General features: G+C 33.3%; 1 protein-coding gene across 1 annotated transcript; it reads right to left on the bottom strand.

The window, feature by feature from the left end:
• Positions 1-2,626: 2,626 nt before the first annotated feature.
• On the bottom strand, positions 2,627-10,707 carry LOC110814115 (transcription factor ICE1-like). The gene is made up of 4 exons (XM_022041474.2): positions 9,310-10,707; positions 7,483-7,713; positions 7,078-7,248; positions 2,627-3,100 (listed from the first exon to the last, which is right to left on the bottom strand). Exons 1-4 carry the CDS (start codon positions 10,438-10,440, stop codon positions 3,026-3,028), a joined length of 1,608 nt encoding a protein of 535 aa, XP_021897166.1. The 5' UTR covers positions 10,441-10,707; the 3' UTR covers positions 2,627-3,025.
• Between the last annotated feature and the right edge of the window lie 2,943 nt (positions 10,708-13,650).

Genomic DNA, 13,650 nt, shown 5'->3' with positions numbered 1-13,650 from the left:
GAGTGTTGGATGTTAAAAATGAAGATTGAGGTGAGAGAGAGAGAGAGAGTTAATGATTGAAAATTGAAAGAGAAGGTGACCCATTCGTGTGGGTTCAATAGAAAAGAAAGATGGGCATGTGGGTTGCAGGGATATTTTGGGAGACAAGCAGCTGTATCCAGTTGAAAAAAGGGTACTGTAAGAGGGAACTGGGTGGGCTAATTGACTTTTGCCCATTACCTCGGTCAATAATTGGTTGATTAATGATCATCCCTTCTTTGTCTCCTCATACATTTTATTTATTTATTTTTTGACTGCAACTGCTACTAGTGGTAAATAAATGAATGCAAGAATTTTAAACACACACATGAAATCACAAATCACAACTGTGTCTGCAGAGAGCACTATGAGTTATCTTCATACTTCCCCCATCTCCCCTATTTTCAATCAACTCCACTTCTTCTACTAAAGTCTTGTTCAAATATGATGACCATCATCATCCTCTATCAGTCAAATAATATTTAATTTTTCTTACCATTTCAACTTTCACAGTTCCATTGCCTCTCTCCATACGTGGCCTGCCACTTCCAAACCCACCATTTGCATTATTGCCCTTTTACCAAACTTCCACATAAAACCCAACTTTCAACTTCCATCCTTTTTTCTTTTCACTACTCATTTTAAATATGCACGTCATCTCATTTACTACTGTGTAGATATATTCTCATTTTATCATGATATATCATGCAACATGTAATTGCTATATGCGAAAAAAGAAAAAAGAAATCCATCCAAATGACTCTTTAATTCTGCTGGCTTATTCCCCAAGGAGTCCGGATTCACTGTCTTCATGGATTTCATAGAGCAACCGGGAAGATTGGAAGCGAACAGAGTACTAGCGGACAAGTTCAATAAATATTTACATTTTATGGGCGTCGCCAACACCTTTAAGAATGGCCAACGTTTTTCTGGCTCCTAATCAATGATGTACAGAAGTTGCATAAAATGCCTCAAAACATATATAATATTACCCATAAAAAAACAAGATTCTTAGCAAATTACTTTTGGTAGGAACTTACGGAAACGCCACTTCAATTCAATTTAGCTTACCATTCTAGAATTGAAGTCTGTATTAAAAGATTTAGTTAACATTTAAAGGGTTATCTTTTTGAAAATTAAAAAGATGAAATCAGAATTTTGAATCCAATTTTTGCTTTAGTTGCTTAGTTTGAATGGATGGTAATATTACTCGGAAAAAAAAAAAAAAAAAGATTTTTGTTAAGCACCAAATGCATTATTTTGAAGCTCCACATGTGCAATTTTACCATCTCATTTCTTCATAAAGATTAAAATTATAACCCCCAACAACCAATTTCAGAGAAATTTCTAGTGGAAATAGATATCTGCAAGCACCATGCAAATGTCACAAAACTAAAAGGAAATTCAAGGTGGGAATAACTGCAATAATAATTGTTACATTGATATTTAAACTACAAATCAAAATTTTAATTTTTTTAAATTAAGAATTGAATTAGATGCGGAAATTTGAAAGATGGTTTATGATAAAAATGCATTGTTACATCGTATATTTTATATAAATAAAAAAAATTTTAAAAATCGTTTATGAATTTTATACTGAAATTATAGGCAGCTGAGAAAACATATATATATATATATTTCCCCAAAAACAATTGTTTAAATATGTATGATCTTCTTACACGAACATAATTTATTTTCTAAAACAACAAAAGACAATTACTTGTATAAATCATCATCAATATTCTCTTGATAGTATATATTGTGTTGAACATAATCAAGTGGTTGCAAAAAATTTAATCAAATTGTGCAATTTACGATCAATTATTAAGATTCATTTACGAGTCATAGTAAACTATTATTCGTTAAAATAATTTGAATCGTTTTGGTATTGAATCAAATCACACGGTTCGAATAGTGAATTGTAAAATTTTGATAAAAATTGGATATAAGAAGAAATCTTAAGCTAAGACCTAACTTATATGGGCCCTGGAAAGTGCTTCAGAAAATCAGCCTATAACTTAAACTAGCAGAAATGACCTTTACACCTTCCATGTTTCCCTGCTCATAAGATATGGGTCAGTGGAAAAAGCAGTGGGTTGATTTGGGGCCTGATGAGACTCCATGGGAGGACAAGGTTCTTTACTCTTATGCTTTCTTTAATTGTTTGTTTTAAAGTAGTTGTTAACAAAATTTTTCTCTTATGACCCTTACAATCTTTTTGCTGTTAGATTCTATTTTGGTAATCAGTCTAAATTTATTTGAAAGACGAGTAAAAATCTTTCCAATTTTTCTGATAGAAAATTCTCTCCATTCTTTTTCTCTTTCTTTTGTATTTCTCTCTCTATTCTTTTCTTATCTTTCTCTTATTCATCTCTAAATTTTAGATCATAATATCTTTTGAAAACAATTGTAACGTGATGTTTTATTGTTCCAAAGGATCAACTTTTTGTATAATACAGCTATTGGAAAGGATACAGTCATAAAAATCCTGGATTCTCTTCTCTTTCCTTCCCTGCTATATTTACTCCTTATCTTCCCTCTTTACCTTCAATTTCTTACTTAACAAACAGATACAAGCATTTACTTTTATCATTAATTAGATCAAAACTATGAAAAATAATCTCTCTGTATAACAGGCGAGTCAAGTTAATTCTAGCATCTGCCTCTACCATAGTTCAAGAAATACAAGCCAGAAAACCTTCAAATAATTCTCAAAAGAAGTGCCTTACCCCACTCCTAAAAAATGCTCAGTAATCTAAATGAGATATTCTATTGGAAATGTTGAGAGAAGATGAAAATATGAAAACTTACAGATAATCAGTTCTTCAAAAAGTTTAAGTCGATGGTGATTTTATCACTAACGAAAGCTAAATTAGGAACATCAAAGAACTGCTACCTAATCTGATTGGAGGCATGCGAAAGAGAATACAATTCCTCAGCTTTTGCATCTGAAGAAAAAATAAATCTGCTTTTTGCATTCCAATCCTCAGTCTTGGTGGAACTCACATCACACATGGAATCCTGCTGCATCCAAGAGTACTGCTTTGATTTGCTCCGGATGAACATCTTGGTCTTTGCATTGCTGAAGAATAAAAATACATGTTAAAGAAACTCTTTAAGAAACCCAGCAGTGGCTACAAATTTTTACTCACAACTGGTTCTCTCCTTCCTTTACTAACGCGGCAACATTCCATTTCTTGATCGACCATACAAAGAAATGAGAAAGGAAATGTTCAATTGGAGCTTTATTCCTCCATAATTTTTTTTGACATTCCTTCACAAGTTAGAAAATGGCCATGGACACCACATTATGGATGTTCTTCTTGCAATATAAAAGACGCATCTCAGTTCATGCAAATTCAAACAAGGAAAAGAACCATTTATTTCGAACCATATTAAAAGATGAGCCATGAGTATATCATTGTTATACCACATATTTCATGATAACCGACATAGAAAAGCTCATAGCAGATTGTTTAATTTCACCGAACGAGAAATGTCCTCGTTTCTACACTATCTTCCATTTTCACTTAGAGTTATAGATTCTTTTTAATTGGAACTTTCAGACATTTGAAGCTAAAGAAACAGACAAACAAATAAAACAAAAAAGAAATGGAAATTTGAGACATGGCACTGCCCCTTAAACACCTCTTAACTAATTTCACATAAAATTTGTTAGGTGGGTCTAACCCATATTATACGAAAAAGACTATGTATACAAGTATAGGTATATATATGAGTTGATTTCTTTTTGGGATTTGGTACTTAATTTATATAGGATTAGAAATCATAAAACAAGTAGAAAAGGAAAAAAAAATTATAAAAGGAGAGGTTTGAGTTGATGAGATATATAACCAAAGACACCAAACAAAGAAAGACGAGGGCTACGGCACTTGGAAAAATGAGAGGAAAAAAAATCCTTTTCAGCGCGTGAAAATTAATGAATATTTATTATTCAAGAATGTTTGAATAAGTACTTTTCTATTATTTATCAACTATTGGTTCAGTTGTTCCGATCAATTCAGTTAAAATATTTCAAAAACAAAAAAAAAAATCGACTAAAATACCATAACTGATCGAATCAACCAACCTACATATAATAACCAAAATTGAATAACTGAAAATAAATTAATAAAATCTGATTTTCTAAAATTTTACAAACATACTAATTAAATATATAAATCAATTTGTACAATTATTAATTTAAAAAATTAGATATATAATTTAATATCAAATTGTTTAACTAGAAAAAATTAAAAACTTCAATAGTTTGTAGTGTCAGATCATTAACTTTTGGAACCAGAACCAAAACTGAACCAATTAAGATATTGGTTTTTTGGTTTTTAATTTTATTTAACTAAAAAAACCAAATATATCAAATTGATCTCTTAATCAGTTCGTTTTGTTTCCTTTTTTTTTTTGTTTTCGGTTGGCTCTTGTTCACCCTATTATCTACAAACACTGAGATCTTTATGGTGTTAGCTAGAGATATAATTTGGGTACTTTTTGGTTGTAGAATCTAAGTTTGTAATTAATTTAAGATTGTTTATATCCATTAATTTTTTGATGGAAGATCAATGTAATGCTATCACAAATATTTATGTTAAGTGGATTATTTTTTCTGAGTACAACTGACGGGAATGTGGTAGGTTGAAGATGGATAATGTCAATCACGTAGATATAGTAAACATTAGTACAATTCGTTTAGGGTGCTTATACACACTGAAAGATGTGCAACATGTACCTAGTATACACTTGAATTTGTTGTCTACTTATTCACTGGATTTGGGTAGTTACTACAGCTGCATTGATGATCAGGAATAGAAGTTGATTAAGGCTTTTATGGTGGTAGCTAGAGATAAGGTTCATAAAAACTCAGACGAGCCTGCTTGACAGTAAACTGAACATTGTTGAAGATGATGCTTTGTCTGACACATGTACATAATGTTATCTTATAATGGTGATAAAAGGTTTCAGAATTTAATAAAAAAGTCTCTCATTTAATTTGTCAAAAGTATGACTTTAAACTCTTGTAACATTTGACTGCTAGACAAACAGGATTAAGTTTCTCTTTTTTTTTGAAAGAAAACAATATTAAGTTTCTTTTACTAATACTTTTAAAAGAAAAAATAATGTGTTTGATTTAGTTTACTTTTATGTATGTGGTTTCATCGAAACTGAAAATTTAGACCGTAATAGATTTTTTATTATTTTTATTGATGACGCTTCATAAAAGATTTGAATCTTTGTTTTAAAAAGAAATGACCAGGTTTTGGAGTACTTCAAAATGTTTAATGTCATGGTAGAAAGAGAGAAATGTGTTCCCATGAAGTGCATGCAGTGGACAATAGAGATGGATACATTAAAGGAATTGGAAATCTACTGTTTAGAATATGACATTAAGCGTGAGAAGACAGTTCTCGAACGTAATGGTGCACTAACAGAATGAGTTGAACCATTATTGAGAATATCATATGTATACTTAAGTTGGCCAACCTACCTAAGCCATTTCGGATGAAGTTTTATTTACTGCATGTTACCTGTTGAATTGATTTCCAATAGTTCTTTGGATTATAATGTCTTTGAGAGTTTGGACAGGGAAAAATGTTTCATATTCTCACTTGAAGGTGTTTGGTTGTAAAACCTTCGTGCATATATCTAAGGAGCAGAGATAGAAACTTGATGACAAGACCACTATATGTGTTTTTTTGAGTTATAGAAATGTAGAGTTTGGGTATAAGTTATGAGATCCACTAAAAAAAAAAATTGTTAGATCTATATGCGTAGTATTTCCATAGTATAAAACCATATTTGAATCAGAGACAACTAAAAAGTCAGGCACCAATATTCGAACTGATTCTTCACCCACAATGGAGCACGCCACAGGTGAAGAGTTAAATAAAGAACATAGCATTGAAACTGCACCAATAGTAGGTGATGTAGATGATGCACATGAAGAGGGTATTGAGTAGGGAGAGCAGTCCCCTCCACCTTAGGTTACAGGACCTCGGTTTATAAGATCTTTTAAAGAGCCAATACTATCAACTAGATACCTTAACCCTGAGTATGTTACCCTTGCATAAGAGAGGGGACCGAAAAAGGTTCTAAGAAATTCAAACTCACGCAGAAAGAGATGAATTCCTTGAAGAAGATTTAAACTGATAAAAAAAAACCAGCCAACATATTAACAAAGGTGGAGGGGAAACAAGAAAGCTTCCAAGAATTCAACTCACGAGGAAAAAATTTAGTGGATGAAAGCCATGTAGAAAGATATAAATTTCTTGAAGAAGATTCAAACTGATAAAAATTAAGCTGATATGTTAATAAAAGTGGTGACTCGAGACAAGTACCAGTTTTTTAGCAAGGCACCAGGACTGAACTCCAAGTGATTGGTGAAGAACAGATATTCTCCCAATAGATTGGAGCTGTTAAGTGGGTCCAGCCCATGTTCCACAGAAAGACAATATATATATATATATATATATATATGATGTATATATAGGAGTTAGTTTCTTTTAGGGGTTTGGTGTTTTTATTTGTGTAGGAGTAATCCTAAGCCGAATAGAAAAAGAAAAAAATATTATAGGACATACTTGGGTTTATGAGATATATAATAAATAAAACACAAGAAAAAAAAAAGAAATAAAGGGCTGGAGCACTTGGAAAAAAGAGAGTATAAAATTCCTTTTGGATGCATAAAAATCAAAGAAAAGTCTGGATTTTTTTATTTTTTGATTAGATCTTTGAACATTGTTAGGAATTAGGGGGAATTTATTGTAAGGTGTTAGTGAGATAATATGAGTATTCCTTGATTGTAGAATCCAAGTTCGTAATTAATTTGGGATTGTTTGTACTCATTTATTTCTTAATTGTGGATTAATTCGAAGTTTGACTTCTAGTTTTTTTCTTCTGTATTATAGAATTTTTCATATAAAATTATATTTTTATTGTTCTGCAATTCATTATTTTTTAGAGCGTGATTATATTTTTCTATAACTGAATCTAATTAAATTTACACAATTAATATTATTCAAGCAACATTTAACGTAAAAACTATACCTCTGCTCGAAAGATATCCATCGCAAAACCATTGAAACAGCTGATGACGGCTTGCTGGATATCTAGGCCGAGGTTGTCCAAAGCTCTCATGGTGGAGAGTAGAAGGCCAGGTCTGCGGCCACAAAACATGTGGATGTTCACAGCTCTTCCTTCTCTAATCCTTACTTCAACCTACACATTGAGAAAAAAACCATATCAACATTATCAATGTTGACCAAATACAGTAGTAAGTCATCTCATCTGCTTGCTGCCTAAAAGAAAATCTATAAGTAAAAGAAAAAAATTATTCTCCTCAAACAGGTTTCTACTTACCAAGACCAGGGAAATGGTCATTTTCAGTAACCAGAGAAGTTGAAACTTTGACTTAGAAAATTAAAAGGAACTCAGCACAAGAGAGAATTTTACCTTTGCAGGCTGGCCATTTGGGCTTGGCAGTGAGCTAGGGCAAATTTCATCCTTGATGCGGCTAGTCAAGGCAGTAGCAGTGGGTGTCAGAGGATGGAAACTAGAGGTAGGTGTGGGTGCCAACGAAGAGCCAGGAAGGGTCGACTCCAATTCCTTATTGATGTCTCTGATTTTTTGTTGAAGCTCCTTCAAGTATTCAATTGCATCTCCGAGAATTGAAGCCCTATCCATCTGTCACCAAGAGAAACAAAATATTAACTACGTGATGTTGTATCCAGAGAACAAGACTAACAATTTTAAAGATTCCAGCACCCCTTTTAAATAGCTCTGCCTTAGCAGGATATAATGTACTTTCTAATCAAGTAGGTTCAGCATCTGAACAGGTAACAAGAAGATATTAGACACCTAAAAAAGCCAAAGAAAAGTTTGATTTACAGTGCAACTTCTCCTACTAATTTCAGAGCTTCGAATTTTTGGTTAACATCAAATGTTGAGCAGGTATTCAGAAGCCACTTGACCTCTTTATTAGGGAAAACCAGCCACTTCTGAACTTAAATAAAATGTCCAAACAGCTTTCTTCAGCCAACCTCAAAACCTTTTACTGAAATTTAAAAAATATTGCTGATTGCAGATTCTTAATCAGAATACATATGCCATTTTGAAATTGCTACTTTTGGAGCAGCTTCTTGAGTTAACATTTCATCTCTTTGAATAAATGCAGAACCAATTACAGAATTGGGTTCTCCCATTCTTGATTTATAACTCCCTTAATAATATAATTCTACATAAATTAGTAAGTTTATTAACTTCAATCGTGGGTTGAAGGGGTCTCATGAATTCAAAAGTACTAAATTTAAGATAACATCCTAGATTGCATGTCCTTGTCTTTATAAGACAATATAGGCTATCTAGTGCATGTTCTATCTGGCTCAAGTTGTCAATTGCCATCCCTCTGTAAAATTCAAACCTTAACTTAAAAACAAACAGCTCAAGGCTATGTTCAGGAAAAAAGTAAGAATTTTTGTAGAATTCGTTAAAAACCTACACTTATTTCAACTAGTAGGAAAGAACACCCTATTAGGAAATAATAAAGGATGATCTTGTAATGAATTTCAATTGGAAAATGAAATAATGCATTTCAAACATGAAAGTCCCTATGAGCATTATTTTTTTATTTATTTTTAGATGGACACTTTCCTTTTTTGTAGTCAAACTATGCATTTATTTGTAAACGAATTCCAAAAAGAAAAAAAAAAAACAATTCCTAAAAATCATTAGGAAAAGCTTTCTCACGTCCAATCATCAAATTGAATTCCAAAATCTTATTCAAAGTTAAAATGGACGAGCAGGAAATAAACCATTAAGGTCTCATTTGGATAAATTCCCATCAAATTCATAGCTTATTCCTTGGCCTAACACACATCATAGTTTCAAGGTTCTCCACCCTTGCTTTAAATATTTAGGAGGATTTCCAATTTATACTGGAAAATTAAGATTTGGAAATCCGTTCCAAAGAATTCAAGACAGGAGTGGATATGTTTCAAATATAAAATGAGATTAAGAATTGAACAATAATTGGAGTGCACGAGCTGTAGAAGGAATATAGAAAACTAGAGGGCAACATCTGCTTTTATACTAACAAAGAAAGGAGAGAACCATAAAAAAGTAAAGAAAAGATTTGATGACCGCCAATTTTGCATGCTAGGTTGTTTCGAATGAGTTATATAAGAGTTAACTCTCCACCAGTCTCCCTGTGAAAGACATTAATGCAACTTTCTTAAAATATCAACTAAAATCACGAGAAAATTATTGAAGGAAGATTCTTACTTTGCTAATCTTTGGAACAACAGAGCGCAGCATGTACAGCCTATCATTCAGCTTCTTCCTACGGCGCCTCTCTGCCATCAAATTCTTAGCAGGCATACCCTTCCTCTTCCCCTTTTGATCTCCGCCAGTAACTGTACTATTTGCATTCGAGCTGTTCCCACCATTTTTACCGGTTTCCTCCACCTTACTGTGATCTACAAGCTCATCAGAATCGTAATTTAAACCAGACCCATCAACGCTGGCATCGTCCAGAACATAACCATTCCCCATGTTCATCGTTTTCTCCCCCATTTCCGTCTTCCCTTCATCTCTGTCTTTTCCATTCAAAAGCTGATCACTCCCCGCACCCAAAATTCCAAAATTATACCCGCTATCCGATAAACTTTTCCTCAAGGCAGCTCTTTTTTGAAAAATAGTAGGTTGTGCTCCTGTTGAAGGGAACTCTTCAAGCGGCCTTAACAGTTTAGACCTATTCGTAAACAGAGTATTCCCAGAATTCTCATCGAAACCCCGAAAACCCGTGAAACCAGCGCTGGCTTCAGGCAATTGAAGCATACGGGTGGTTGAGAATTGAGGTTCAGAGCACATATTGGGAGCAGTAATCTGACTGCTGGAGATTAAATCAGTGAAGTTAGACAAAGCCCCACTTCCCCTGTTGAACAGAGTAGAAGAAGCATTTGTTGCTTGGCTCTCAAGGAAGGCAATTTCAGCTAGATCGATCCCATTCTCTAGAGGGTTGTTAGGAGCAACATTAAGGAATGAAGGCAAGGTGGGTTTAGGAGACAAGAAGTAGTGTAGCTGAAATGGGTCAAGGTTGTTGAACATGGAGGAAGATGGTGAGCAGGAAGCGGAAGAATCCACTGGTTGTAGCAATAGATTATCTGGGTCACCCAGATTTGATGAGAAATCGACGTCTCTCATATCCCGGTGGTTGTGCATAGAATTGTTGGCAGCATACCAGTCATCTCCTACATCAAACATGGATTTGAATGTAACCACAGAAGTAATCTCGTCTTTGCTTTCTGCCATACCACAGTTTGTGTTAGTGACTTCGTTGTTTCTCCTCCATGAAGAAGAGTGTCCTTCTTCTCTATCTTCCATCCAAACAACACCGGTCACTCTAGGAAGCATGTTCTGTGTGCCTGATACTCTGCAGTTGCCTTTCTGGGTCTTTCTCTCTTTTTACCGGAAAATGAGAGAAACAGACAAGTTGGGCTGATGAAATAGCTAGTTGCTAATGGCGGTGAGGAGGAAAAAGGAAGTTAAAACAGAAAGGGAGAGATAGAAGCAGCAGAAGGCGTTACAGAGGAAAAAGGGCAGTAGCTTTTTATTGAATTAAGCAGCCAGCAAAAGATGGCCAAATTGGAAGAAGACTGTGACACGCTACCCTTACAACGTTACAGTAATTAGTACTTGTCTCTTGGCTTTATTTGAATTTTTGAGTTGTATTATCTACTCTCACCGACTAAACCATACTCATTCTGTGCCCCTTCTTTCAGATTCCTACACGTGTAATTTATTTTCTGTTTTTTTTTTTTTTGTGGGGTGGGGGGGAGGGTATATTTTTTCAACTTGGTTGCATCACACTCAAATACAAACAAATAATGTGTCTTTGGGTGTTTTTATATGTTGGTTTATATTTAGAAAAGCATGATGACAATTTTTTTTTAAATTATCGTATAAATTCTAAAAAATAGTTTTTTTTTTTAATCTTTAACAATTATACATTTTTTGTTTTTACTATAAAACATGCATAAATTTCAATATGTCTTCACATGTTAATAAAATAATTAAAACATATAACTTGAATTATAAATAAATTATATCTTAGAATTAGAATACTTCTTTTCTACAAATTTTGATCTAATTCTTATGTTATTCCTATTTATATTTTATTAAATAAAATTTTAAATTAAACTCAACATAAATTCTAAGAGAAATCTAAAGAACTAACAAATTTTATCAATATCCAACTTTTAGAACTTATTAGGAGATAATTTTGTACTTTTAACTTTAAATAAGTCTTGAAAATAAAATAAAAAATTAACTAAAAAGAAAAAAATATATATAAGCAGAACAAATTTTTGTAACCCAATTTTATTTCTTTTGCCAAATAATTGTAATCTCTTTAACCATGCCCAAAACCCATTTTGGTATATATATATATATATATATATAAAGAGTAACAATTAAAACCAAAATATTATTCAAACCCATCCATTCCGCTCACCCCCACCAACACAAAACTTTCAAAAGTCCAAACCTTTGAATAAGTAGCCCGGCCCACCAACGTAGAACATTTTTCGGCAAAACGGCGTAGTTTCACGACGTTCCTCTCTGGTTCCCTGCATTTCTCCATCAGAAGGTCTGCTAATTTTGCTCTGTTCATTTTTTTTTTATTTCAATAATTTTAATAAATAAACTCCGACGATCCAATTACTCTTTGGTTAAATACTTTTTTTTTGTTTTTTTTGTTTTTTTTTTGGGGGTTGTAAATGTGTGAATATGAACATTAGGCTTTGTGTTGTTTAACACACATCACAACGGATGGGATTATATATATATATATATATATATATATATATATTACATAATAATTAATTTACATGTATGAAAGTTTCAGCCTTTATTATTTATTGTGTAACCCCGTGAGTTTTGAGACATAATAAATTATATTTGCCCTTCATTTTAGGTTATATCCCACTTCTATTTGTAATCATATACATGGCCCTAAAAATAAATATAAAATTAACTGAAATTCTCATATGACATTTTTTAATTTATATTTTTACTCACAAATAAATATCTTATCATAATTCATGCATCAAAATAATTTTTATCAGAATTACTCTGTATTTCTATATTTATTTACGTTGTTTATGAACAAACTTAATTATTTGATTAAAAATAAATTTCATATTAAAATTAGTCTTAAAAGCGTGGTTTCATTTATTAATATTTTAACAAAGTATATTAGAATGATTAACACTCTTACAAAAAGTTTCTACAACTTTTTTTTCTAAAAAACGCAAGTACTATTGATTTTGAGTTGTGTTTGTCATTTTATATGAGAAATGCAATTTGAAATTGTAATACTCAGGTACAATCTGAAATAATTTTTTATTATTTAATTATTAATAATTAATTATTTTATTTAAGTAAAATTTTAAAAAAAAATTAAATTAGAGACGAAATTGAAAATAATTTTGAAAAAAAAAAGTAAAAATTAAGATTCGGATGATGTTTTTTTTAAAAATTAAAAACAATAGTTAAATTGTAAATAAAAAAATTTTGACTATGTAGGATTGCGCACTTAGCAACCCCGACGAACTAAAGCATGCCGCATGACAAGATGCATTGATGTCGGTTCCATGCGGGAGGCCACACGGGCGATCCGCATGCCCTGCGATCGGACAGCCCAAGATCGATCTCGCGCGCGCGGACGACCTGGATTTGTTTTCCCTTAGACGCGATCAGACGACTGATATTAGTCGTCATGGATGGTCCAGATTTATTTTCTCCTTAGACGCGATCGAATGGACGAGATCAATCGTGATAGACGGCCTAAATCAATGTAAGATGGGTATAAATACTTCGCGTCGCATGTGAACTCAAATTCTAGTCGTCAGGCCCGCCGGAGAAGAAGAACTAGGAGATGGAGAAGGAGGCCGACTGCCGCTGCACTAGAGCAACTGCTGACCGCCAAAAAATGTAAAAATTTTCCCTACTCGCTCGGAATTTGATTCTGAGCACCCTTGTGGCCAAATCAGAGCAAGAGAGATGACAAGTGAGTCAAAAACTGCGGGTAAATCCCGACAAAATCGCCGCGACCAAAATTCTAAATACCTCCGATGAGCCCCTTCCTGCTTCATGTTTCACATGATTTTTCGGTCATTGTATTTACCGTCTTTTTTGTATAAGTTAATTGAAGAAAGAATCTCAGCCGCGAAAGTGGAGCGGCAGAGTCGCTGCACCCGGAGGTCCCTCCCCACCGGTAAGTTCGATTTTTGTGATTTCCTGGCCAACTGAGACCCCTAACATATTTTTCTACAGGAATACGTGTAAAACCAGCCAAGCCGAGGTGAATGTCGTCGTGGGCGATAAAGTCAACGTCGGAGCACAGCGGCGGTGCCGTGCAGAAACCCCAAAATTGGCCGAAAAGGGTTTTGGACACCGAATTTAGATTTTTGAAATATTTTTAGGTACGTGACAAATATTTTAAATTTCGTAGAAAAAATTCAGGGAACTTGGTACTCGTTAGGAGACGTACTAGACAGCTCGATATCTCAAAATACCGATCCGGGTAAGGATCCCTCACCCTATTTTCCGTTACGGTAAATT

Source organism: Carica papaya, chromosome 9 (assembly GCF_054855325.1).
Source record: "Carica papaya isolate Zhongbai chromosome 9, ASM5485532v1, whole genome shotgun sequence".
NCBI lineage: Eukaryota > Viridiplantae > Streptophyta > Magnoliopsida > Brassicales > Caricaceae > Carica > Carica papaya.
The sequence above is the reverse complement of the archived record's forward strand: the minus strand, read 5'-3'. Positions and strand labels throughout refer to the sequence as shown.